This window comes from Amblyomma americanum, chromosome 3 (genome assembly GCF_052857255.1).
Source record: "Amblyomma americanum isolate KBUSLIRL-KWMA chromosome 3, ASM5285725v1, whole genome shotgun sequence".
NCBI classification, from domain to species: domain Eukaryota; kingdom Metazoa; phylum Arthropoda; class Arachnida; order Ixodida; family Ixodidae; genus Amblyomma; species Amblyomma americanum.
The window spans coordinates 11,801,769-11,825,654 of record NC_135499.1 but is presented as its reverse complement, the minus strand read 5'-3'; the positions used below and the strand labels follow the sequence as shown (position 1 = coordinate 11,825,654).

The 23,886-nt window shown below is 48.6% G+C and overlaps 1 protein-coding gene across 2 annotated transcripts in view; it reads right to left on the bottom strand.

Moving 5' to 3' along the window:
• Positions 1-9,917: 9,917 nt before the first annotated feature.
• LOC144124453 (indolethylamine N-methyltransferase-like) overlaps positions 9,918-23,886 on the bottom strand; it is a 245,642-nt gene continuing 231,673 nt past the window's right edge. For both annotated transcript variants that reach the window (XM_077657127.1, XM_077657128.1), the window contains one exon: positions 9,918-10,199. In XM_077657127.1, the coding sequence (XP_077513253.1) occupies positions 9,962-10,199 (238 nt within the window). In that variant the 3' untranslated portion in view covers positions 9,918-9,961. The remainder of the gene's footprint in view (positions 10,200-23,886) is intronic.

The following is a 23,886-nucleotide window of genomic DNA, read 5'->3' as shown; positions in this document are numbered from 1 at the left end:
CAGTGTCCCTCGGAGCAGGCAAGAATCCCGAAGAAGTCCTCCACCTCTAGCGGGCACAGACTCTTTCGCAGGCAGTAGCCCAACCACCTGGCCTCGCAAGTTTTCGCAGCGATGAAGCTAGTGCTCTGATCCTCGAAGGGAAGGGTACACAGAAAAGAGCCCCATGTAGAAGAAATGAAATCTAGAAGACTGCGCTTGGTACGACATTATGGAAACAATGAATAACTACACAAAAAGGACGGGACAAGAGGAGAAACACACGAGACAAGCGCAGACTAACAACTGGTTTATTGCACCAACGCCTCCTTCCTTCTCCTGGGCGAATGCCCAGGAGAGGCGGAAGTATGAAGTAATTTCCTATGTTGACAGGGTCTCGCACGGCCTGAAGAGGGTCGCCGGTAAATTCGCGTAGGTGTCCATTTTTTGGCACCTTGCAAGCTGTCGCGTTTGTGCAATTTGGTTATACCAGATAGGCAAAAGAAGATTGAGTGTAGCACCTACCACAGGAACACGTTTGTGCAATGCAGATCGAATGTAATCTGTCAGATTCCGCTGAGCTGTGGTAAGGTGTACGTAGGGCAAACTGGCCGTTGCATCAACACTAGATTATTAGAGCATGCCAATTCCTTAGCTGATTCTAGAGGGCAGCATCTGCCTTGGCATTGTAAGATCTGCAAGCATGACGATAAAGATTGCACTCCACTTTTCGGCAGGACTAAGATTATCGGACGCGCTAGGGACAAAAAAGAACGTGAAGTTATGGAAGCCTTGGAAATCGCGAGATTAGGGCCTGACAAATGTGTTAGCGAGGCTTCCATACACCTGTACCGCAAGGAGTAGGAGTTTCTTGGTTTGAGGTGATGATTATGGCTTTTGACTTTGCTGTTGGTGCGCATGCGCTTTGTTGTCGAAGGTAGGAGGCGTTGGTGCAATAAACCAGTTGTTAGTCTGCGCTTGTCTCCTGTGTTTCTTCTCTCTTGTCCCGTCCTTTTTGCGCAGTTATTCATTGTTTCCACTATGTCGTACCAACTAGCCCCTCACCGCACTCTTCTAGCGTTCTTCATGCTTGATATAATTCGGACTGTTGTTTGTCGGTGAAGGCCTGGACCTTGAGCTCGATCTCCGTCGGGATGTATGGGGTGTCTGAGAGCATGCTCGGACTCTTCTTCGATCGTTGGGTGACGGAGTCCTGTTTCGGCTTGGCGATCGCGACTTCGCTTGGTTACAAAGCTCCGATTCCTCTTCCTCAGATTTAAACTAACGAATCGCCCGACACTTTGGGCTAGGCGAGCGCCTTCTCGATTGCCTGGCGGGTTTTCTCGGCTGTCTGAGTCGCTGTGTGCAGCTGCAGTCACCTGCGACGTGTTCCCCCCGCACGAGGCACACTTTGGCGCGCACATATGTCCGTCAAGCGGGTCCCTCGTACCACATATGCCGCAAACGCTAGTATCCGGTTGGGGGCACACATCTGTACGATGCCCCTTGCTGTAGCAGGTCTTGCACACCTGCACTGTTGCTCTATACGGGTGGCAGGCTAGTTCTCTCCCGTAGTAATACACAACGTGCGGGAGAGTCGGCCCACAGAAGGCGATCGCTCCACTCTTCATTTCCCCCATCATGCGTGCATGTATTATTTCCCCCCCTTGCGATCTCACCCGCAAGTTGGCCATGAGCGTTTCAATGGGTGTGCTGGCTGGTATCCCTTGCACCACTACCCTGAGGGCTTCTTCGCCAGTCACCGCGTACACGTTTACGGCATGTTTGCGACCATTTAGCGTGAGCGTGGTTATGCGACGAATTCGCTCTGCCACTTCTTGTTTCGAGGTTGAAAAGATAACTATGTTTGATGCCGGCTTTATCCGTAACAGAAAGTGCTCACCTGTTATGATGTGTTGGCAGGTGGATGAGACTGCCTCAGCCGTCTCCGGGGTGGTGATTGTTCGTAGTGGTAGGTGCTGGTGGGGTCGAATTACTATTTTGAACTCGTCTTTCGGAAACGGTAGGTATTTGATCCCCTTCCTTTTCCTTCGGGTTCGCAGTGGGTTTTCTTTCGGTTTTCGTTCTTCGGGTCTTCTTAGTACCTGTTTCTTCTCTTTCGCTTGTTTTCTTTGTCGCAAAGTGAGGACGGTGTGCCAGTCGTCCTCGGTGGTAGTTCTTTCAATAGTTTCAGTGTGAGTGGTCGTTGGCTTGATGCCGTCGTTCTTGCTCGTCGAAGGTCCGGTAAGGTCCATGTCCTCTTCCGTCGTAGCAGAGGAACGCCCGTCGGCGTTCTTTGTGTCGAGAGCAGACGCCTGGGCCATCGTCAGCGTCTGCGTTGCCGGCATCGCCGGCGCAGCTGCCAGCGTCTCCTACCTATCGGTAGACTTGGCATGGCTGCCACGTACTGCAGGGCTTCTTCTGACGTGGCGGAGTAAGTAACGGCTCCCGAGTCACAAAATTGCTGTCCACGGATTCCGGTTGACTTCACGAGTAAACTGGAGTCGAACTTTTCTTGGTGTTTAAGGCGGAACACATAAAAAAAACATGGAACTGCCCACGCGGCACAAGCAAGAGCCAGCGCAAGCCACACAACCAATCAGGAGTAAGCCTGGACTACTAGGATGCCAGTCAGGGTGCGTGGCGGGCGTGCTATCGCCCACGAGAAAGACAACGCCCACTACGCAGCGCGCAGCAATAGACGTTGTTGAAGTCGGCGCTTTGTGTTGTCTCCCCTCGTGCCCGTGTTCGTCTTTGCGCTGTGAATGTAAGAAGGCCATAGCAGAACAGTATGTCTTCAGGCTCTGTGTCTTCAGGCTCGCCTACGGGGATGGGGAGGGAGCAGATTTAGCTTTACGGTACAAGCGCTTCTTTTTATTTCGTAACCGACAGAGGGCCTTTTTCAACCATGGATTAGTCTTGTCATTAGTTATTGAAATTAGCGGAACATACTTGTCTATCAGCGCAGAGTTTGAAGTGCAGGCAGTTGTCTTCGGTAGATCGTTGATTACTTAGCGGCAAAAATACTGCATTGAAAAATTTGGTAATTTCCATGATAGTCTCACCATATCTTGCTTTACTACAATATATCATCCTTTTTTTTATGCTACTTGGAAACAAAGTAGGAACTAGAATTTTAAACTGCAGCCTCTTATGGTCGCTAAATCCATCGAGGTACATAACCGGCCCTATGGTTTCAGGAGCGGTGGCTAATTATAAATATAGTATGTTAGAACCACGGGCATTCTGGCTACTGACTTGAAATAATTTGAGATTTATAGAGTTAGGTTAATGAATTCGGTTACAACGGTATTGGATGAAGACAAATTAACCAAATCGATTTGAGGCAAGTAAATGTTACCGGGGACACAGTGGTCAACTGCGGCATAAATGCTAGACCGGAGATTGTGAATGAAAGAAGTCTCACGGTCAGGTGGGCGGTAACGCACCCCAATAATTAGATTTGAAGAAACAGTTTTGCAGGGGTGTCCATACTATTTCGAGGTCAGAGATGGATGCGATAAAGATGGAAGGTGACGTTCTTTTGATTGCAAGGAGCACCCCACCCCTCTTTTGTTTACACGGTCGTGTCTATAGATATTGTAAGCATGGGCTTTGAGAAACATTTCACTGTCCTCGATACCGGCGTGCAACAAGTTGCACGCCGTTGAAGCAACTATATCAGATTCACTATCTTCTAGAAAGGAACAGCACTGATCGCGTTTAGGAATTAAGCTTCTGATATTAGAAAATGAAAGGGACAGTCTCCGGCGTTGGTGGATGACGTGGGTTGGGGACGCCCACCCAAGCTGGTTGCATTGCCTAGCTATGGTGAGACTAACTTGACCGAATCAGGGGCGTCGTCATACACAAGTTTTTTTGTCTGATCGAATTTATCAAATGTCATTTTATAAGGCATGGATAGTGATTTAGCGAACTTGGTCAACTTGCTTCTAGCTTCATGAGTTGTAGCAGAAAAATTCTCGCCGAAATCGTAACTAGAATCTTTAAATTCGTGCCAATTCGAAATGATGTTCTGCTTGTATTGAAAGGAGGTAATTTTGGCTATGATTGGTCTGTGCCAATCAGATTTGAATTTGCCAAGTCTATGAACTCTATAAATATGATCTTCGAAAATCTACAAGAAATAGAAAATTGGTGCGCTAAATGACAAAGGTGCTCAACTCTGACAAATCTGTAATCACCTCTGTCAACACGAATAAAGATATTGATATAACCTTACTCCGTTGCTGATAAGCAAGTTAATAGAGTACAACAGCTCAAGAACCTTGGTAGAACTTTCATTTCCGATCTGCTCTGGAATACATCATCAACATCATCAGCCTGACTACGCCCACCGCAGGACAACGGCCTCTCCCAAGTCTCTTCAATTAACCCTGACCTTTGCCAGCTGCGGCCACAATATCCCTCCAAACTTCCTATTTTCATCCGCAAATCTAACTTTCTGCCGCCCCTGCTACGCCTGCCTTCTCTTGGAATTCATTCCGTTACCCTTAACAACAATCGGTTACCTTGCCTCCGCATTACATGCCCTCCCCAGGCCCATATCGCGTTGATTTCGACTAGGATGTCATTAACCAGTGTTTCTTCCCTCACGCACTCAGCCGGGTTCCGGTCCCTTAATGTTACACTATCAGTTTTCTTTTCATACCTCGCTGCATTGCCCTTAACTTAATTAAGCTGACCCTTTTCGTTGTCCTCCGCTTTCTGCCCTACAGGTGCTGTTGTATACTGCTGCGAATGTTTGTACTATTTGTTTTGTTTTTTTCAGTCTTCAAAGCAGCTGGTACGCAGCTTTATCGCTGTGTGTTTGATGCAAGACGTAAGCAGATTTATCTCGATTAACACTATATAGGCGGAGGAGATTCTACGTTATTCCAGAATGTTGGGCAAGGTTTGCGTGGTAACTTTCCGCCATGTCAGCTTTAAATTGAGCACGGCCGAGGGCGGCGGCCATTCTGTTCGACGATCGCTGAACACGCTTGTTGCAATGCCGCCATCGACTCGGTTCTTTGCGGGCTCAAGTCAGCCCAAATAAACAGTTTTGTTTAGAAGCCATTTTTGCTACCTTCCTGCTCCCCATTCTTATCCTTTCTTTCATGATCAGGATCAGCGCTCACTACCTGCCCTAAGTAGATGGAATCACTTAGCACATCCGGCATCTCGATACCAAGTGTGAAGCGCTGTTTCCTTGCGAGACTGTTGAACATTACTTTGGTTTTCTGCATGTTATATTTAGACGGAACAATCTGCACTGCCTGCCTAACTCACTGATTAAATCTGCAATTCATCTCCCGAGTGACTCATCAAAGCAATGTCATCAGCGAATACCAGGTTACTTAGGTATTATCCATTAACACATATGCCCATCTGTTCCCAATCCAGGCCTCGGAATACCTACTGTAAAAAGCGGTGAAACGCATGGCAAGATCGTGTCTCTTTGCTTGATGCCCTTCCTTATTGGAATTTTATTGCTGACTTCATAGAGGACTACGGTAGCTGTGCAGTCGTTATAGATATCTTCCAGTACTTTCACATAACTCTTTTACGCCATGATTCCGCAATGCCTGCAAGACCGCTGAAGTTTCCACCGAGTCAAATGCTTTCTAGTAATCAATGAAAGATGCATATAGGGATTGGTTATATTCTGCGCATTTCTCTATTCCGTACCTGACTGATAGTGTGAACATGGTCTACTGCCGAGTATCCTTTCCGATAACCGGCTTGATCATTTGGTTGCTTGAAATCTAAGGTTGTCCGGATTCTCTTCGCAATTAACTTAGTAAATACCCTGTAGGCAACAGACAATAAGCCCATCGGTCTAAATTTTCGAGTCCTTGGCATCTCCTTTCTTATGAATTAAGATAATGTTAGCGTACTTCCCAGCTTCTGATACACTTGAGGTCATAAGACATTGCGTATATAGGGTGGCTAGATTTGTGGAAAAACTGTTCGTGCTTCTTTTCGATGCGGCCGACCATCATGATTACCGTGCGCCAGGACTGCGCCGGCTGGGCGAAGAGAGAAGCCTCCCTCATGCAGGAAGCGGAAACAGAGCCGGGAGCGCCACCTCGAAGGCTAAGCGGAACTCCGCAGACGCCGTTGAGAGTCTATTCGGGATCCGGCCAGCGTCACGATCTGTTGCAGGCGCACGGTCTCATCACCTTTCGCGGCAGGCGTACGGACGATCCGTCGTGCCTTGCCACTGGACTTGTGGTTCCAAGAAAACGCGCGCTCTCGGCACATCCCCCAGTAAATGCGCGGGGATGGCTTCGCCCCAAGAATGCGGCGCGCACGGGAATAGCCGGCCGCCATTTTCAGCGCATGCAGTAAACGTTCGCCGCCGAAACCTTCGTCGCGCCCCTATCCCTGCCAGTAAGTCGGAAGACGTTCTTACGTAGCCTTCTACTCTCGAGGAATGCCTCGTCGATGTTTTGTAGCCAGCTGGCCTGCTCTGTGTGTTATTTGCAAGTGCAATAAATAGCATATCAGAGTTCACGCTTTGTCGTCGCTCCCTTTGTTCCCTCGAGCATGAATCCCTGCACAGTTAGCAAGCGGAAACGCTGCATCCGCGGGGCAGAAGGCTGTCGCCTATATGCCTATATCTCCCCTCCGTCCTTCAACAGGTATGCTATTACCTGATCCTCACCAGCGGTTTTCTCCCGCTGCATTGCTCCTAAGACATTCTTCCTACTTGGTTACTGGTGGGATGTCCCATCGCTGTGTGCTACTGTCTTCTTTCTTTCTGAATACATTGGTTCCTGTATATATTTGCGTAGAACTCATTGCCTATTTTAGCTATCTTGGACATATAGCTAACGAAATTGCCGCTTTCTCTCTTAAGGCATAGATCTGGTTTTTATCATATCGTTTTAAACGAACACTCGCCAAAGTCATAAAGGAAAAAAACCGTAAGAGAACGTTTCGGCACCACTACGGGTGCCTTGTTCACAATGGGATGACAAACGAGACGGGCTGCTGCTTGTGTAGGGAAAACGTTGCGTATCTTCCGGATGTATATCTCGGGTAGATAGCCCTGTGTCCTGTTAATCGCTTGGCTTGTCATTTGTATGTGAGGGGCAGGCGAGTAGGCAATGATTTTTCTTTTTCAAGTATGCGCGCGGAATCCCAGTCAGTCAAGTGGCCCGTGTTTTGCTGGTGTTCGGCGAGAGCGATAGAAGTCACTTTTTTGTTTTTGACGTCACGCTGGTGTTCTTTGAATCGTCTCCTGAAGTCCCCTTTTTCGCCTATATAGGCTGCATCGCATTCTTTGCAAGGAATTTTGTAAACTACCCCAGGGTAGCTGGTCCTTTCGAGCGGGTCCTTTACTCGTACCAAATGGTTTCTGAGCTTGCTGGATGGGACATGGGCAACTTGGATATCGTAGTCAGCCAATATCCGGCATAACGTCTCGCTGACACCAGGGCATATGGGATGGCTGCACGTGATTTCTTTTTGGCTGCTCTTGCTTCGGCTTGAGGGGCCGCAGCGTGTCGTTCTTGTGATTGCAGTACTTGACGCGGGTATCCGTTCTTTGAAAGCTCTTTTCTTATTCGGCGGACTTCACGAGTTCTTTTGCATGGGCTTGAACAAAGCTTGAAGGAGGGCACGATTGTAAAGCGCAGCGGCAACTGAGCGTTTCTGCCCTATTGGGTGCGCAGAATGAAAATTCAGGTACTTCCCTGTGTGGGTGGGCTTTCTGTACACGCTCGTCGTGATGCCGTTTGCTGTTCGCTCGATGAGGACGTCGAGGAAAGGGAGGCGCCCATTGCTCTCTTCTTCCATCGTGAACTGAACGCTCTCTTGAAATGAGTTCAGGTGCAGTAGAAATTTTTCTGCGTCCTGTCGTCGGATGACGCAGAAACAGTCGTCGGCGTACCGCAGGAAAAACCTAGGTGGCGGGTCGAACGACGCAAGTTCACGACTCTCGTTTCTAGGGCCAGGTTGGAACAGACTACGGAAATGGAGGCTCCCATTGCGGTCCCGACGATCTGCTTGTACATCGTCTTATTGAACACACAGTATGTGTTTGACAAGCAGAATTTTAGGAGCCGGCACAAGTTGTCTGTCTCTATGGGCGTACGTTCTGGCAGAGACAAGTCGTTCTTCAGGGCATTCCTGCAACACTCGGCTGCGAAGTCCACCGGCACGGAAGTAAACATTGATCTCACGTCGAATGACACCATAATGTGATCATCGCCGAAAGTCGCAGTCTTCAGTTTTTCAATGAAATGTGCCGGGTCTTAGACGTGTGTAGGCGTGTTTCCTGCCAAAGGCGCCAGTATCCGGTGGAGGTATCCCGACAACTTGTACAGTGGTGACCGTGTGAAGTCAACAATCGGGCGAAGTGGTACCTCGTCCTTGTGTGCCTTGGGCACCCCGTAAATAGCTGGCGCCGAGCCGTTATGACAAAGTAGGCGATTGTAAAGATAGCCCTTGTCGGGGGGGACGAACTTGAAAACATCAGCAAGAAGTTTTTGCAGCTCGGAACACCAGCAAAACACGGGCCACTTGATTGATTGGGATTCCGCGCGCATACTTGAAAAAGATAAATCATTATCTACTCGCCTGCTCAAGGAATCCCTTCATATACATATGACAAGCCAAGCGATTAACAGGACACAGGGCAATCTACCCGAGATATACATCCGCACAATACGCAACGTTTTCCCTACATAAGCAGCAGCCCGTCTCGTTTTTCATCCCATTGTGAACAAGGCACCCGTAGTGGTGCCGAAACGTCAATTCTCTTACGGTTTTTTCCTTTATGACTTTGGCGAGTGTTCGTTTAAAAGGATATGCTGAATTTCCCTCGCCAGCCGGGTTTCCGTCGAACCCTCAACTATATCTGGTTTTTATGTATGCCTAGTTTCCTCTTCACCGTTTTAGGTTACCTCCGTTCCTTAGAGTAAGCTCGATTCTCTCCATAAAAAACTTCCTTATGCTGGCTACCTTTCCGCGTAATGATTACGATTGATAGCTGTGCTTGTTCTTTTCTATCGGTTCGGTGAGACGCTATCATGATTTGGCGTTTTATCAGATCTCCTGAAATAGCTTGCCGGTATCCTGTAGAACAATCCTGCCGCCTACTTTATTGCGCACTCCTTTGAGAAATTATCGTTAATTGTTTGAGCATTAAGATCGGATCTGTTACAAAGCTCTACCCTGCATTTCGTGTATGGGTTATTCGACGTCCACTTCCTGTTCTCACGTTTCCGAAAGAAGGTATTCGTGGTTCGTATATTGTTTTCTCTGCGAACTTTACTAATAACTCTCCCCTGCTGTTCCTGGAGCCAACGCCGTAGCCACCTGCCACCTGGTCTACGCATTGAAGTGGGCCATCACTAACCTGTACTGAGAGTTTGCTTTGTTCAGTACCAATTTCACGTCTTCACAGAAGCTTTCAGCGATCTGCTCATCATTGCTGGATGTAGGCGCGTAGTTCTGCACGACCTTCAGCTTGTACTTCTTTAGGCCAATCATGATAGCTGCCACCCTCTCCTTAATACTATAGGACTGTTCTGTGTTGCCAGGACGACCACTTGGTAATGTTGGTAATTCCTTTGTGATGGAACAGCGCAGAACGACGGGACAGAACAAGAGATATGTGTCTCTTTGCTGCCAGCTCTATCCTGATTGCCGAGGAATCCCACACTTAGATCTTTTCTGTCCGCTAATCCCCGATAGCGCAGTAAGTGCCCACCTCTTAATATTGTAAACGCCCCATCTGTCCTCCGAACCTCACTAAGCCCTATATGACATCCCCACTATTATGATTAGAGCGCAAAAGACGAGGACGAGACGAATACACAGGCTTGGCGCAGAACTTACTACTGTGGGTATGTGCCACTCCCACTGAGGACAACAACATCTAACAACTGATCTTGAATGACATTCGTCTTGCGCAGCCAAGACAGAGATGCAGGTCAGAGGCCGCGGGGCCGATCTTTATTGGGGGCCATCATCAGGGCTTGCGAGCGAGCACAAGGAAGGACTTGGTATAGTCGCTGACCGAGTGGAAGTACTCGCGGTCCACGACGGTCCACTCGAGGTCCATGAACCCCGCGTCACGCAGCGCCTTCTCCACGCTCTCCTTGGTCAGGGTGACGCAGTTGAACTTGCCAGCCTTCATGTCCCAGTAGGTCATGCCCAGCACGCCGTTCATCAGCAGGTGGCCGCGGCGTCGCACCAGGCCATGAACCCTGCGCGCAAAGCAGCGACACCTGTTTCCTCGCGCTGCTTCTTTATTCTTTCTTCGTTGCCCACTTTCAAGTAATTGCGCTACAACCATCCCCGCACTTGTCAAGAGTTTAGATGTGAGCGACCGGGTATGAATGGCTTTGAAAGTAAGTGCGTTACTCTCGTTCCCCGAAAACGTCCAAAGAGGCTTCAACCAGGGATCTACTTCCAGCGTCCCTGCCTCCACACTCCGGAGGCGCGCGTTCATAGCAGCAGAACAACTTTATTCATCGGAAGTGCCAGGGGGTTTCACAGCCTTGGAGCGACGACCCCTTCCGCCCTCACACGGAGTTGTGCCTCCCGGTGCGAGCTGGACAACGCATCTCCCACTGCTTTAGGTTGGAGATTCGCATATGCTCCGGGGGTTAGTCTGCGGGGCATTCAAAAAGAATGTGATGGAGAGCGGCTTTTGATGCCCCACACTTAATGCAGTCTGGTCTGAGTTCGTGCGGGCGAATTAATGCGTTCAAGAGTAATTTTGAGGTAGAAGACCATTCTCTCTATAGCCGATCAGAGAATCGAATCGTCGACCGCCCGAGCGATGAATTCTTGGGCATATTGCATGGTCGCTTTTTTGTTTCCCTCACTGCCGGAGTGAGCTGCAACTCATACCTGTGTAATTGGCCTAGATTTGGTCGAGGTAATGAGCATGAAATTTTAAATTCTGTATTCTCTAGAGAGCCTTTTGTGAAGCTCCGTGTTGTCGTTTTAGAGTCGCGTATAACTTTGCACTTTCTTGCAGCAACAGCCACATCTGTGACAGCTTCTGCATCTGACGGGTGAATCGTATTTCTAATTCAGGTGGTCAGTCCTGTGCGATTGACTAACGCGGTAGAAAAAGCACTGTGGTCAGAGTATTCTGCCGCATAAACGCTCACTACGTTGGGTTGAGAAGTGCTTTTGGACTGCTTTAGGTAAAGGTAAAGGTTATACCTGTAGATGTTTATGCGATTAGGAATGTTTCGATAGAGGCGATGTTTGTTCTGATAGCCTACGTTGGTATTTTGTAACACTTATCTACCTGTCTGTGTGGAGGAAAGTCTTTCGTATTGAATAAGATGGAACGTTGGACTAGCTGGAGGCTGTTAACGATGGAAATACGTGGGCGCAAACTAAACGAGGTAGCGCGTGTTCTCTGTCTTCTTTTTTTTTTGTGCCTCGTTTAGTTTGCGCCCAAGTATTTCCATCTTTCGTATTGGCCGCCGCGTTGGTCAGTGGATATGGCGCTCGGCTGCTGACACGAAAGACGCGGGTTAGATCCCGGCCGTGACGGATGAATTTCGATGGAGACGAAATTCTAGAGGCCTGTGTACTGTGCGACCCTACAAGGAGCGGTGTTATCACCGCTCCTGTTCAACATTACACTCATTCCTTTAGCCACGGAACTAGCACAACTAACCGATGTGGAACACTCGGTCTACTCGGATGACACGACACTGTAGACCACCACGGGTAACGAATGCGCAATAGAAGAAAACCTCCAAGAAGAGGCTGACAGTGTGGTATAGGAAGCTTACAAAATTCGCCTGAGTTGTTCGTCTCAAAGCCTATGCAAGGAACCGCAACTCTGTGCGTTGCTACGATCGGTTTAACGCCTGCATCGTAAATGTACTGAGCAGCAGCTTCATTTATGTGGGCCTCCCTCTCGGCTCAGTATGGCAGACCTGACGCTGGACCCGCGACCCTTCTCCCATAATGCGGTCTCACCTCATGAAAATAAAGCCGGCCAATTTCATTTCCAGTGACACAACTTGAGAGATTCTGCTCCGTTCGTTATGAATGATGTAACACGGGTAAGTGGTGTGGTGCTCACCGTGTGTACATTCAGTTTACTATTGTATGATATCAGTCAAATAGTGCAGCGATGGCTTAGAGGTAGAACGTCCACCTCGCGTGCAAGAGGACCGGGGTTCGGATCCCAGTGCCACACAATTCTCCACCGGGTTTGAAAAAAAAAAGAAAAAAACCCCGCGTGCTGATGGAAATGCATAAACAGGCCTGGGGTGCAGCCTGATCTCGGTGACAAGAACCCACAACGCACTCCCTCACCAGAACAGGATTTGGGCACCCTGGGGTAGTACTTGGCCACAACCTTCTATGAACAAACCAATTAACCTTCGGCCCTCCTTCTCCAGCGGCTGCAGAGCAACTGACCAAGGCGGCGGTCAGACCTGTGACGCAGCGGAGGGTGCAAAGAATCTCTGGCTCCGAACTGGCCGCCATTGGAATTTCACCTGGCAACGTTTAACGCTAGAACGTTATCCAGTTAGGCTAGCCTGTTCGAGGAACTGGCGGGCGTTAAATGGGATGTCATAGGGATTAGTGAAGTTAGGAGGACAGGTGCGGCGTCTACACAGTACTAAAGGGGATAATGGCGCAGCATCAAGTGACAAGGACAGCAGGAGAGCGTGTGTGTGCTCTCCTGCTGTCCTTGTCAGTTGATGCTGCGCCATTATTCCCCTTGGCTTGTCTGGCCAACTTGCCCAATCCTTCTTAGTATACAGTACTGAAGGACGGGCACATTCTGCGCTATCGCGGATTAGTGGGTTAGCGGATTAGAACTAGGTGTGGGACGCCTCATTAATGAGGACATAGCTGGCAATGCAGAGGAGCTGTATATTATTAACGAGAGGATGGCAGCTATCGTAATTCGGTCCAGTAAGACGTACAAGCTGAAGGTGGTGCAGGCCTACGCGCCTACATACAGCCATGATGACCAGACCGTTGAAAGCTTCTATGAAGACGCGGAATCGGCAATGAACAAAGTAAAATTACAGTACACTCTACTGCTGGGCGACTTCAAAGCGAAGGTGGGCAAGAAGCAGGCTGGCGACCAGGCGGTACGCGACTATGGGATAGGCTATAGGAATAGCAGGAGAAGGATATTAGTACAGTTGGCAGATAGAAATAATTTAGGATCACGAATACCTTCCTCCGCAAACGAGAGAACAGGAAGTGGACGTGGTAGAGCCCCAACGGCGAGACTAAATATGAAATACGCTTCATACTAAGCGCTCAACCTGGCAACGTTCATGATGTGGACGTCCTCGGAAAGGTGCGTTGTAGCGGCCACAGAATGGTAACGTCTTGAATTAGCTTAGACTTGAGGAGTGAACGGAAGAAGCTAGTGAAGAGGAAGTCCATTAACGAGTTAGCGATAAGAGAGAAAAAGAGGAATTCAGAATATCGCTGCAAAACAGATATTCAGCTTTATCTGAGGAAGACGATAATAATGTTCATACAATTAAAGATAATCTGACAGCTATTATTACGAAGTGCGCAGCAGAAGTAGGTGGTAGGGTGCTTCGACAGATACCGGCAAGCTAACCCTAGAGACAGAATAGAACTTGCAGAGCTATGGAGGTTAATAAGCGCAACGCAGCCGGCGTAAGAAAGATTAATATCGAGAGATTCGAGCATGCCCTGAAGAACGGAGGTGGCATAAAAGCGGTGAAGAGGAAACTACGCATACGTAGAAACCAGATGTACACATTAAGAAACAAGGAGAGAAATGCCATTAGCAATATGGATAAGATAGTTAAAGTAGCCGAGAGAGCTCCACACAAATACATACAGTAGCCAATGTAATCTGAATGTTAATGATAGAGAGTAGCACGCAGCAATGCGTCATCCCGTCAGTAACAAAAGAGAAAGTAAAGAAAGCCTTAGGAGCAATGCAAAGAAGAAAAGCAGCTGGTGAGGATCAGGTAACAGCAGATCTGTTGAAGGATGGAGGGGATAATTCACTAGAAAAACTAGCCACCATGAATACGCAATGCCCTATGACCTCGACCGGACCAGAGGCTTTGAAGGACTTGAAAAATTACAGGACGATAAGCTTACTGTCCGCTGCGTACAAGGTATTTACAAAGGTAATCGCTAATAGAGTCAGAGAGACCTTAGACTTTAACCAACCAAATGATCAAGCAGGCTTTTGTAAAGGATTGTACACAATAGATCATATTCACACTATCAATCAGGAAGAGAAATGCGCAGAATATAACCAGATAACCAGCCCCTATATATAGCCTTCATTGACTACTAGAAAGCATTTGAGTCAGTTGAAACCTCAGCAGTCGTACAGACATTACGGAATCAGGGGACAGAAGAGCATAATGTCAAAATACTGGAAGATATACCGGGTGACTTGAGCTAAGGGTTATAAAATAAATTATTAGAGGCAGGCGAGTGAAACCAGTTGCATATCGCTGACAGCCACCTTGCGCACCATAGGCAATTTTTTGTATCCCAATAATTTAATAGATTACCAAAATTTAATAATTTAAATTAATAAATATTGAATTTACATAACAAATTGCATTAGAAGGGTTGTCGAGCACCTTCATAAACCGCCATTCCATCATTTACCGCAAGGAATTCCTCACGTGCGGCTTTTTTCCCAGCTGCAAAGAGGGTCCGCGAAATACAAAATAACCCACGTGACTAACGCACTTGCGCGGCACGATCGTGCTGCTCTCAAGCGTAGTTTGAGCAAACAAAATGGCCTGCAGCCATGACTCGACGGCCCCACAGCAGCGGCAGACCGATATGTTGGCGGTGGCTTCTCGGCTGGGTCAGCCAGTGGCACACATGACAGTGCGAGTTGCCGCCGCCAACATATCGGCCTGCCGCTGCTGCGGGGTCGTCGAGTCAAGGCTGCAGCGATTTCGTTTGCTGTGGGTGGGCGCAGCTGGCAAAGGTCAGGGTTAATTGGAGAGACATGGGGGAGTCCTTTGCCCTGCAGTGGGTGTAGTCAGGCTGGTGATGATGATGATGATGATGATGATATCGGTCAGCCGCGCTAAAGGATCTTTAGTGCCAACGTACGCCTCATGTTTTGTATTAAGAATAGTTGTGGTAGTATGGAAAGAAAATTCAGAGGGCACTTAAAACTGCTTACGTGCTGTGATAGCGAAAACAATAGTGTCACCGGGAAATAAAACGCCAAGCGAACATGAAGCGATCGAATGTGGGGCCAATTAGCGGCTTCGCCATGGCTAAAATGACCATGCCGTCGACCAAGATCAACGACTACGACCCTGCAACGATGCAGTGGTCAGAAATTGACATCTCAGGACAAGACGGAGACTCCGCGCCCACCAAAAGTTCGACTTCTCTCTGGTTGGACTCCGGCAACGCAGGCACCAATGCAAAATGTCCACCGTGGGCCGGGAATCCCGGCCGGAGGGAGACCTGTTCGGTGTAAGAACAAGCATGCGCAACGTCGACCCAGTCAGACGCCTGCACTCGGAGGACATCATAATCCTGGTTCACGTCGTAATGCGGTCTTAAACACGGCGTCGTGAGCGGCAGCACGGTCGACTTCAACGTTTTGTCCCGCGTGGGAGCAGAACATCATCGTCTGCGGAGCTCAAAACGTGCAAGTTGCTGGCAAGCGGATCAAGGACTTTGAGACGTTGGTGGGAGAGAAAGCCTATCATTTTCGCGGACACGTGAAACTCAACGGCAAGTGCTGCAAGGGTACCATTCCGATGCGGGACGACAGGACCTCGGTTTGACTCCGACCCACTCATGTGGCGCGAATGCGAGATTGCCTTTGTGCGGCAACTGGGACATTCCAGTGTAGCGGTGGTGGCCTTCGTGGGGCGACGGCTGCCTCGCTACATCCAATACAGTTACGACTGCATTCCAGTGTACCAATGAACGAAGACTACCGGTGCGGTACTGTTGGGCCCCGGGTGGATTCTTAACCTGAAGATGGACGATGAGGACTCTGTGGACAGCAAGTAGGCAGTAATTTCACAGGCCTCGAAGAACATGAGTTCTCACCGACTTGCCTCATCTGTGGCGAGGAGCGCCTCACCGGGTCTGCCCGGTGTGTGGGCAAGTTTCGCAAGCTTCAATAGCAAGGTTCACATCTTAGAATACGACAACAGCAGCAGCAGCAACAGCGCCAACAGAAGACGGAGCAAGGCAAAGGACAAGCTCCTCCTAAGAAGACGACTAACCGAGGGCCAGGGCCACAAGAACGTCAGACCCAGGGATAACAACCCCAACAATACTGTGCAGTGCGGGGAACAGGTGGAGATCCCCGATCTACAGGGCTGGGACTTCCCTCCGCTGAACGGACACCCTCAACATAACCTGAGCACCTGGCCTGAAGTCGCCTCGCAGTCCTCCACCCCCTCCCCTGCCCCTTCCGAAGCTAATTGCTATGCAGAGATTTGGAGTCTCTCAGGAAACAAAACGCGGTCCTGGCACGAAAAATTACTGCGCTCCAAAATGACGGGACAGCCGAGCTCTCTCCAGTGACTGGTAGCATGAAACACGAGCTTGACTCGGTGTCAGTGGCGTCGGGTCAAGCGTCTCATGCGGGACACTGGTGTTAGCCTAGAAAACTGGAAATTCAAAACGTAACAACAGATGGTCAATCATACCAAACAGCTCCCTAACAATCAATCAGGCGGTGTAGGCTGCTACGCAATGCAAGTGCAATACATCATAGCTACGGTCACGCAACAAGTAACCCAACACATCAAGACGTGGCTCACTACGAACCCGCGCCTGCTTAGATGTGCCGGTGCCCTCCGCGAGGCGGGTCGCCCAAGCAAATGCCACCGCACTATAGATGGGGAAGAACATGCAAAATAGTCGGAGGCACAGGAACTGCAACAGCACACTCGCTCTCCCCGTGGGTCCGCAGACACTGACATCCCGACAATAATGCTCAACAGGCTAAGCACGAAGGAAGGAAAGATAACGAACCCTTCGAAATGATGCAGTTGAATTGTAGGGGCTTCAAGGATAGGTGCAAGCGCTCCCACCTTGGCCTATACCGCAAAGTTCTGCAGCGGTTACAAGAAGCGGGCATGCGTCTACACTAAGACAAGTCCAAATTTTGGCAGCCTGAAGTTGACTTCCTGGGTCACCGAATTAGCGCGCATGGGGTGCAGCCTAAGACAGAACACATTGATGCTGTCCTCAAGGTCCGCGAACCGCAAACCGCAGCTGAACTGCGGTCATTCTTAGGATTGGTAACTAATTACAAGCTTCTCAAGAACGCGTCCACATTGATGGCGCCTCTGGACGAGCTTATACGCACAAATGTCAAATGGGAATGGGGCCACCAGCAGCAGGGGGCATTTGACGAGGTGAAGGCGAGGCTCAAATGAGATAAATAGCTAGCCCATTTTAACGGTGACAAGCCACTGATACTCGAGTGTGACTTATCGCCAGTTGGAATCAGTGCGGTCCTGTCGCATAACATGGGCCAGGGGGCGTTACGCCCGATTCGCTTCCGCTCCCGCATAATCACCCAAGCTGAGCGAAACTATTCAGAGTTGGAGCGGGAAGCCCTCGCTTTCTTGTTTGGTGAGCTCAAATTTCGAGTCTGTCTGCTCGGCAGAGTTTTCACGTTGCTAACAGACCACAAGCCCCCCCCCGTAGGTCACTTCCATCCTGACAGGCTGCGGGCCAGATTCAGCGCTGGGTCTTGATCTTGAGCGCCTAAAACTATGAGATTCGGCACACGAAGGGCAAGGCGAACATTCCAGCCGACGCGCTTAGCCGGCTTCCGGTAACCGCTTCGACAGTGCCCGAAGACGCAGAATACGTCGACGATTTTGAGAACGTTCTTCTTGGGACGGCCTCAACGATGGGGTAATTTCGGCCAAACAGCTTGCAACCTAGACTCCAAAGACAAGGAGTTAACTGAAGTGCGGAAATGGGTGCCGGAAAAGTGTTGAAATCTGGGTCAGTTGGTAAATGTTGAGAGTAAAACCAGTCAAAAGACGAAACACAGTCGTAACACACACCAGTCGTCGTGTGTGTGCCTCGTCTCTTCGCTGTGTTCCGTCTTTTGACTCGTTTTACTCCTGAACAGGCGCTGGAAGGGTGGCCGCAGCACCTGACAAGAGAAGTCGTACCTTTCAAAGCCTACTATAACAGAAGAGACGAGTTGACTGTCAGTCACGGGCTCGTGTACTAGGACCACCGCGTGGTAGTGCTCACCGAGGCAACAGCGGCGATGCTTGAAAGAACGTCTTGCTGGGCAAGTTGGTAACTGTACATCTTTTTGGTTACAGGCGCGAAAACAGACACAACACAAGGCAGAAAGACGGGACGGAGCGCCACTCACAACTGATTTATTTGAAGGCAACATGGCGGCGCTACACCCTTTGCACTGCACGCATCAGGGAATCGGTGCAATGAAAGCGTTAGCGCGTTCACTGTTTTGGTACCCGCAGATTGATAGGAACATAGAGCGGCTCGTAAAAAGTTGACATTTGCGTGCAAGCGGCTCCTATGCCGCCGAGACAGGAGTCGGTGCCCTGGCCGGAAACGGGTCGACGTTTGCCGAGAGTGCACATTGACTTTGCCGGTCCTCTTGAAGGGTGCATATTGTTGATAGCTGTAGATGCTCATACTAAGTGGATGTGGTCGTGCCGATGAAAAGCGCCACTGCATGCTCAACCATAGAGGCGTTGCGCCTTTTAGCACGTTTAGCACCTTTTAGCATGTTTAGCACCTTTGACATACCCGAAACCATCGTGCCCGTTAAAGGCCCTCAGTTCAAAGGAAAAGAGTTGGCCGATTTCCTGCGAATGAATAACGTGTTGCATTTGCGCACAGCACGGTATCACCCGCAGTCAAACGGTCTGGCAGAATGAGCTGTGCGGACCGTAAAGCAAGGTCTGAAGAAGAACCGGCAAGGTTCGGTGCAAACGCGTTTCGCAAGAATTCTCATGCTTTTCGAAGGTCCCCGTTGGCCTGCGGAGATACACCGGCAATGCGTCTGTGTGAATTACAGCCGCGTTCCAGATTAGACAACGCCGTGATACCCCTCGCCACCATTGAACGTCACAGCAGCCGCAATCATGTACCCGGCTTCTTGCAGAAGGACGATGCAATGTGGGTGCGCAACATTGGGCAAGTAGAGCCCTGGACTCCAGCCACTGTACGGGAAGGAGCCCGGATGCTAACAGCAGATTCTGCTGCTGGGGAGACCTCACTTGGATCAGGTGAAATTCTGTGCCCACCTTCCGAAACTAGGCCTGCGTCTACACACCTACCGTCCCTGAATTCCACACCGCTACTACGGAGGTCTACGCGAATCAGAAGGCCACCACAGCGGTTCTCCTCCTAGGGGAAAGAAGATTGTTGTGACGTCAGTACGCCGGGGCTCTCGGCCACTATCGCTATCCCTTCTTTGGATTTCCTTTCCCTAAACCGGGCTATAAGAAACGTCCACCGCAATAAAGTTGGCTTTTTGCCTCGCTGGCATTCCCGAGTGCAGGCGTCAGTTCACTTCAGAATTAACGGTGGTTAATCCACTGGGTTGATGGGGGATGCGGGTGTAGCGCATGAACTTGTTTGCCAATAACAGCATACAAGTCCAAACTAAATCGCAAACTGCGCACGCAAAGTCGGAGTCTCACTAGAAACTCAGTCGCAATCCAGCAGTGTGGTAGGCGTCGCCGGCGGGCGGCTGCTGTACGCTGAGCATCTCTTTGAGCGTCTTAACTTGTCGCCGACGCACCGCCGAGACGTTCGAGGCGAATGGCCTGCCTCTCCTTCCTTAGGGCGATGCCAACAGGGTACCCCGAGCTGCTTCATGCGACTAACGCGACGTCCTCTCTCTCGGAGCGAATGACGGCCACGTCCACTATCCGGCAAAGCGGGGAGGGCAACATATAAATTGTGGAGGCGTCTGACGGCTTCCACCCGCGGCCGAGAAAGACTTCTGCCGGGCAGGACCAGATGCTGTCTTTCCGCGTAGCACCACACTTGGCGCAGCACATGTAAAAGGCGCATTTGGTCATCGAGATAACACGGGAAATACGATGCTTATTCATGTAAGAGCCGTCTCCTTTGACGTTGTTTGACGCACATACTTAGCCACCACGCGGAACCAGCGAATGGAAAATAATGGCAAATGAGCGAAGCCTTTGCTCCCCGTTCTGTTGTAGCTACATCAGACTCCTTGCGGAGCCTTATGCCAGTAAAGTAGTGCTATTATGCCCTGCTGTCTGTGGGGCTGCAGCTGCTGATGATGATTCATCTTGTTGCTGGAGCTATGCGCGCAATAAATTCATAATTCTTGTGTATTGTATTTATGGTTTCATCTGCTCGCCTGCTGCGTTGTTATTGTATTCTATGTTAAGCACGGGCCCCTGAGTAGCCAATGAGGCCACAAAAAGGCACACAAGTGGGCTTTTGCCGCATGAGGCGGATTTAGTGTTGCTTCGCGGCGGAAGTGGCCTGTCAGTGCAGCGGTTTGGTCCATTACCCATGTCTCAAGCATTAAGTTATTTATTTATTTAGCAAATACTGCCGGCCTGTGTTACAGGCCTTAGGCAGGAGTGGGGTACAAACATATTGATAAAAATAACAAGTACATGGCAAAAGAAGAAGATAGCGAACAGAGCAAAATCCAGTACATACAACATAAAATCGATTACAAAGACATAGAACATATAATGACATCGATCCTGGCAGCAAACGAAGGCATCGGACTTGGCCCAAAACAAGGATACATAAGAGCCCTATACATCCTTCAGAGCTTGTAAAAATAAATCCACCGATTCGCAATTGACAACATCAGCAGGTAAACCATTCCACTTAATGATAGTATGGGGAAAGAACGAATACTTAAATACATTAGTTTTGCATGAAAACGCGGCAACTTGCTTAGTATGGTAAGAGCGTGTAGGGTGTCGAGATGTGTGCTCAACTAAAATTCCTTCCTCTATTGTTAGTTTATTGTGATAATACAAGTAGAATAAGTTTAATTTTTCTCGATGACGACGCATGGCCAGGTGTTCAAGTCCTGCGGTTTGCAGTAGGGCTGTTGGGGAAATATTCCAACTGTAACAATTAAAGATAAATCTAGCAGCTTTGCGTTGGACATTTTCTATTTTAAGTTTGTTACTTTCGGTCCAGGGATCCCACACTGCCGTAGCATATTCCAACATTGGCCGAACAAATGTTTTGTAAGCTAAAAGCTTCATTTCTTGTGTGGATTGTGCCAGCGTTCTTCTCAAGTAGTGCAGTTGTCTTAGAGCTTTTTTCTCTATATACGATATGTGCTCGTACCATCGAAGGTCTGAGGCTATCTGAATTCCTAAGTATTTAAAAGCGTTGACAACTAAGAGGGGCTCATTGGCTAAGCGGTATGTAAAACTAAAAGGATTCTTTTTACGTGTCACAGTCATCGCTACTGTCTTGTTGGAATTCAAAGTCATTTGCCACGTGGAGCACCATTTTTCTACTTCAGACAGTAATCGCTTAAAAGAAGTTGATCTTCAGGGCTAGAAATTTCTTGATAAAGTATGCAATCCTCTGCGAAAAGCCGTATTTTAACATGTACGTTGTGAACTATGTCGTTAATAAATACTAGAAAGAAAAGGGGACCCAAGACTGAGCCCTGCGGAATACCGGATTCTACTGGGACAGTATCAGAGAGGACACCATCAACAACCACACTTTGACGTCTATGCGAAAGATAGGCTTCGATCGATGAGAGTAGGCACTCGTGTTTCAATATAGGTTTTAACTTCTGCAGTAATTTTTGATGAGACACACGATCGAATGCTTTCTCGAAATCAAGAAAAACAATATCAACTTGATTATGCCTATCTAGTGCTGCCGCTAAATCGTGGACTGTTGCAATAAGCTGTGTTACTATGGAGAGACCGCGACGGAACCCGTGCTGGCGATTATCAAGGACGTGGTTCTCCTCGAGAAAGTTAGTCAAGTGTTTACAGATGATGTGTTCAAGCAATTTTACTGAAGTGCACAAAAGAGAAATTGGCCGGTAGGAAGAAGGTGCTGATTTGTGTTGGTCTTTGGGAATCGGGGTGATTTTCACGCTAGAAGAGCTGAGCACCAGGTCGGGACAAATTTTGTGCCCATTAGGAAACCGGTGGGCACCCGGTGTCATTAAGGATCGAACCCAGCACCTCCCGAGTGCGAGGCGGATGCTGGTGGTAGGCCTGGTGGTAGGCCACGTGGCCTTGTATCTACAGCAAATATTTTGATTTCTCTCTTTCATTATTCAATACTGCAAACCTTGTACAGGCCCAAGAAGAGTGGGGTAAACGGCAACAAAACAATAATAACGAAGTTAATAAACATCAAAGTGTGGCGAAAGGCAATAAAGAATCATTCCAGTCTGTTACAGTGCGAGGAAAAAATGAGAACTTGAATAAATCTGTTCGCGCAAAATACGGCGTCACAGAATTAGGATGAAGGTGGCGCGTATGTCTCGGGGATGAAAGCGACATATATGAAGGGTTAATAGCTAGATCTTACTTCCAAAGCAACAAAAAAAATTCCAAACAAATATTTTCTTCGTTGGTCAGGACATTGCATACCGTTAACGTGCATTATTTCAGAGGGAGAGTCATACGGGAAAAATTTACAGTAAATAAACCTTACAGCTTTTTTCTGTACCTTTTCTAGGCGGGTGTTATTGTGTTTTGCAAACGGGTTCCAGACAACGCATGCATATTGAAGCTCTGGTCTAATTGGTGAAATGTAAGCAAGTAATTTTACGCTAGGGGGAAAATTTATAAGCTTATGTTAAAAACTATAGTTTACGGAATGCGGAAGAGCAGATGTTATCTATTTGTAAATTTCATGATAAAGTACTAGTAAGTGCGACACCGAAATGCTTATATTCAGTTTCTTCCAGCAAAGGCGACGAACCTAGCCTGTAGCTAAATGAAAGCGGAGCTTTTTGTGAGAGAAGCGAAGAAAGACGGTCTTATCAGTGTTAAGTTTCATGTCCCACGTTTCATACCATTCAAAAGTCAATCATAGCAGGAGAGGAGTTAAGATGGATTTGGTCGTTAATTGAAGTTATTTCTTGAAAAAGCGCACAATCATGTCAAGATATGGTATAAATTATGAATTAATAAGTTGCTTAGAGGCTTGAAAGCTGCAGAATTTGTTAAGCGACTTTGCCTGCAGCTGCCTAGGTAGAGTCGCCTCTAGTTGAGAGGCCCACTTCTCAGTTATATTAATGAAGGTGTCATTCCTTGCCTTTGCGCTGTGGTCGTTGTCGTTTTTCGTTGAATACATGTTCTAAACCACGATCCTGAATCTTCTCCTTTATTCACTCTGCGGCTTTTTAGCATGCAGGTCATCCGGCGGCGTCGATATAACATCTAGTCTCCCCAAGGTCCATTTGTGCTCTTCTGTTTGTTGCAAAAACTATTCACGATTCGTAAACTCTCATCCTGCACGCATTCGCTCCAGCCACCATCGTATTATTCTAGTTCCTGCTTGCCTGTCTGCTTCTTGGCTGTGTTGTAACTTGAAATGGTTTTGGGTTTATGTGGTTTAACGTCCCAAAGCAGCTCAGGCTATCAGGGACGCCGTAGTGAAGGCTCCGGGAATTTCAACCATCTGGGGTTCTTGAACGTGCACCGACATCGCACATGACACGGGCGTCTAGAATTTCGCCTCCATCGAAATTCGACCGCCACGGCCGGGATCGAACCCGCGTATTTCGGGTCAGCAGCCGAGCGCCGTAACCACTGATCCACAGTGGCGGCTATGGCATGAAATGCTTTTGCTCATTCATCGCTTTTACGGTCTCATCATAGGGATTGGATTTATTTTTTTTATTTAGATAATACTGCAGACCTCATGTGGTCCAAGCAGGAAGGGCAGATAACAAGGCAT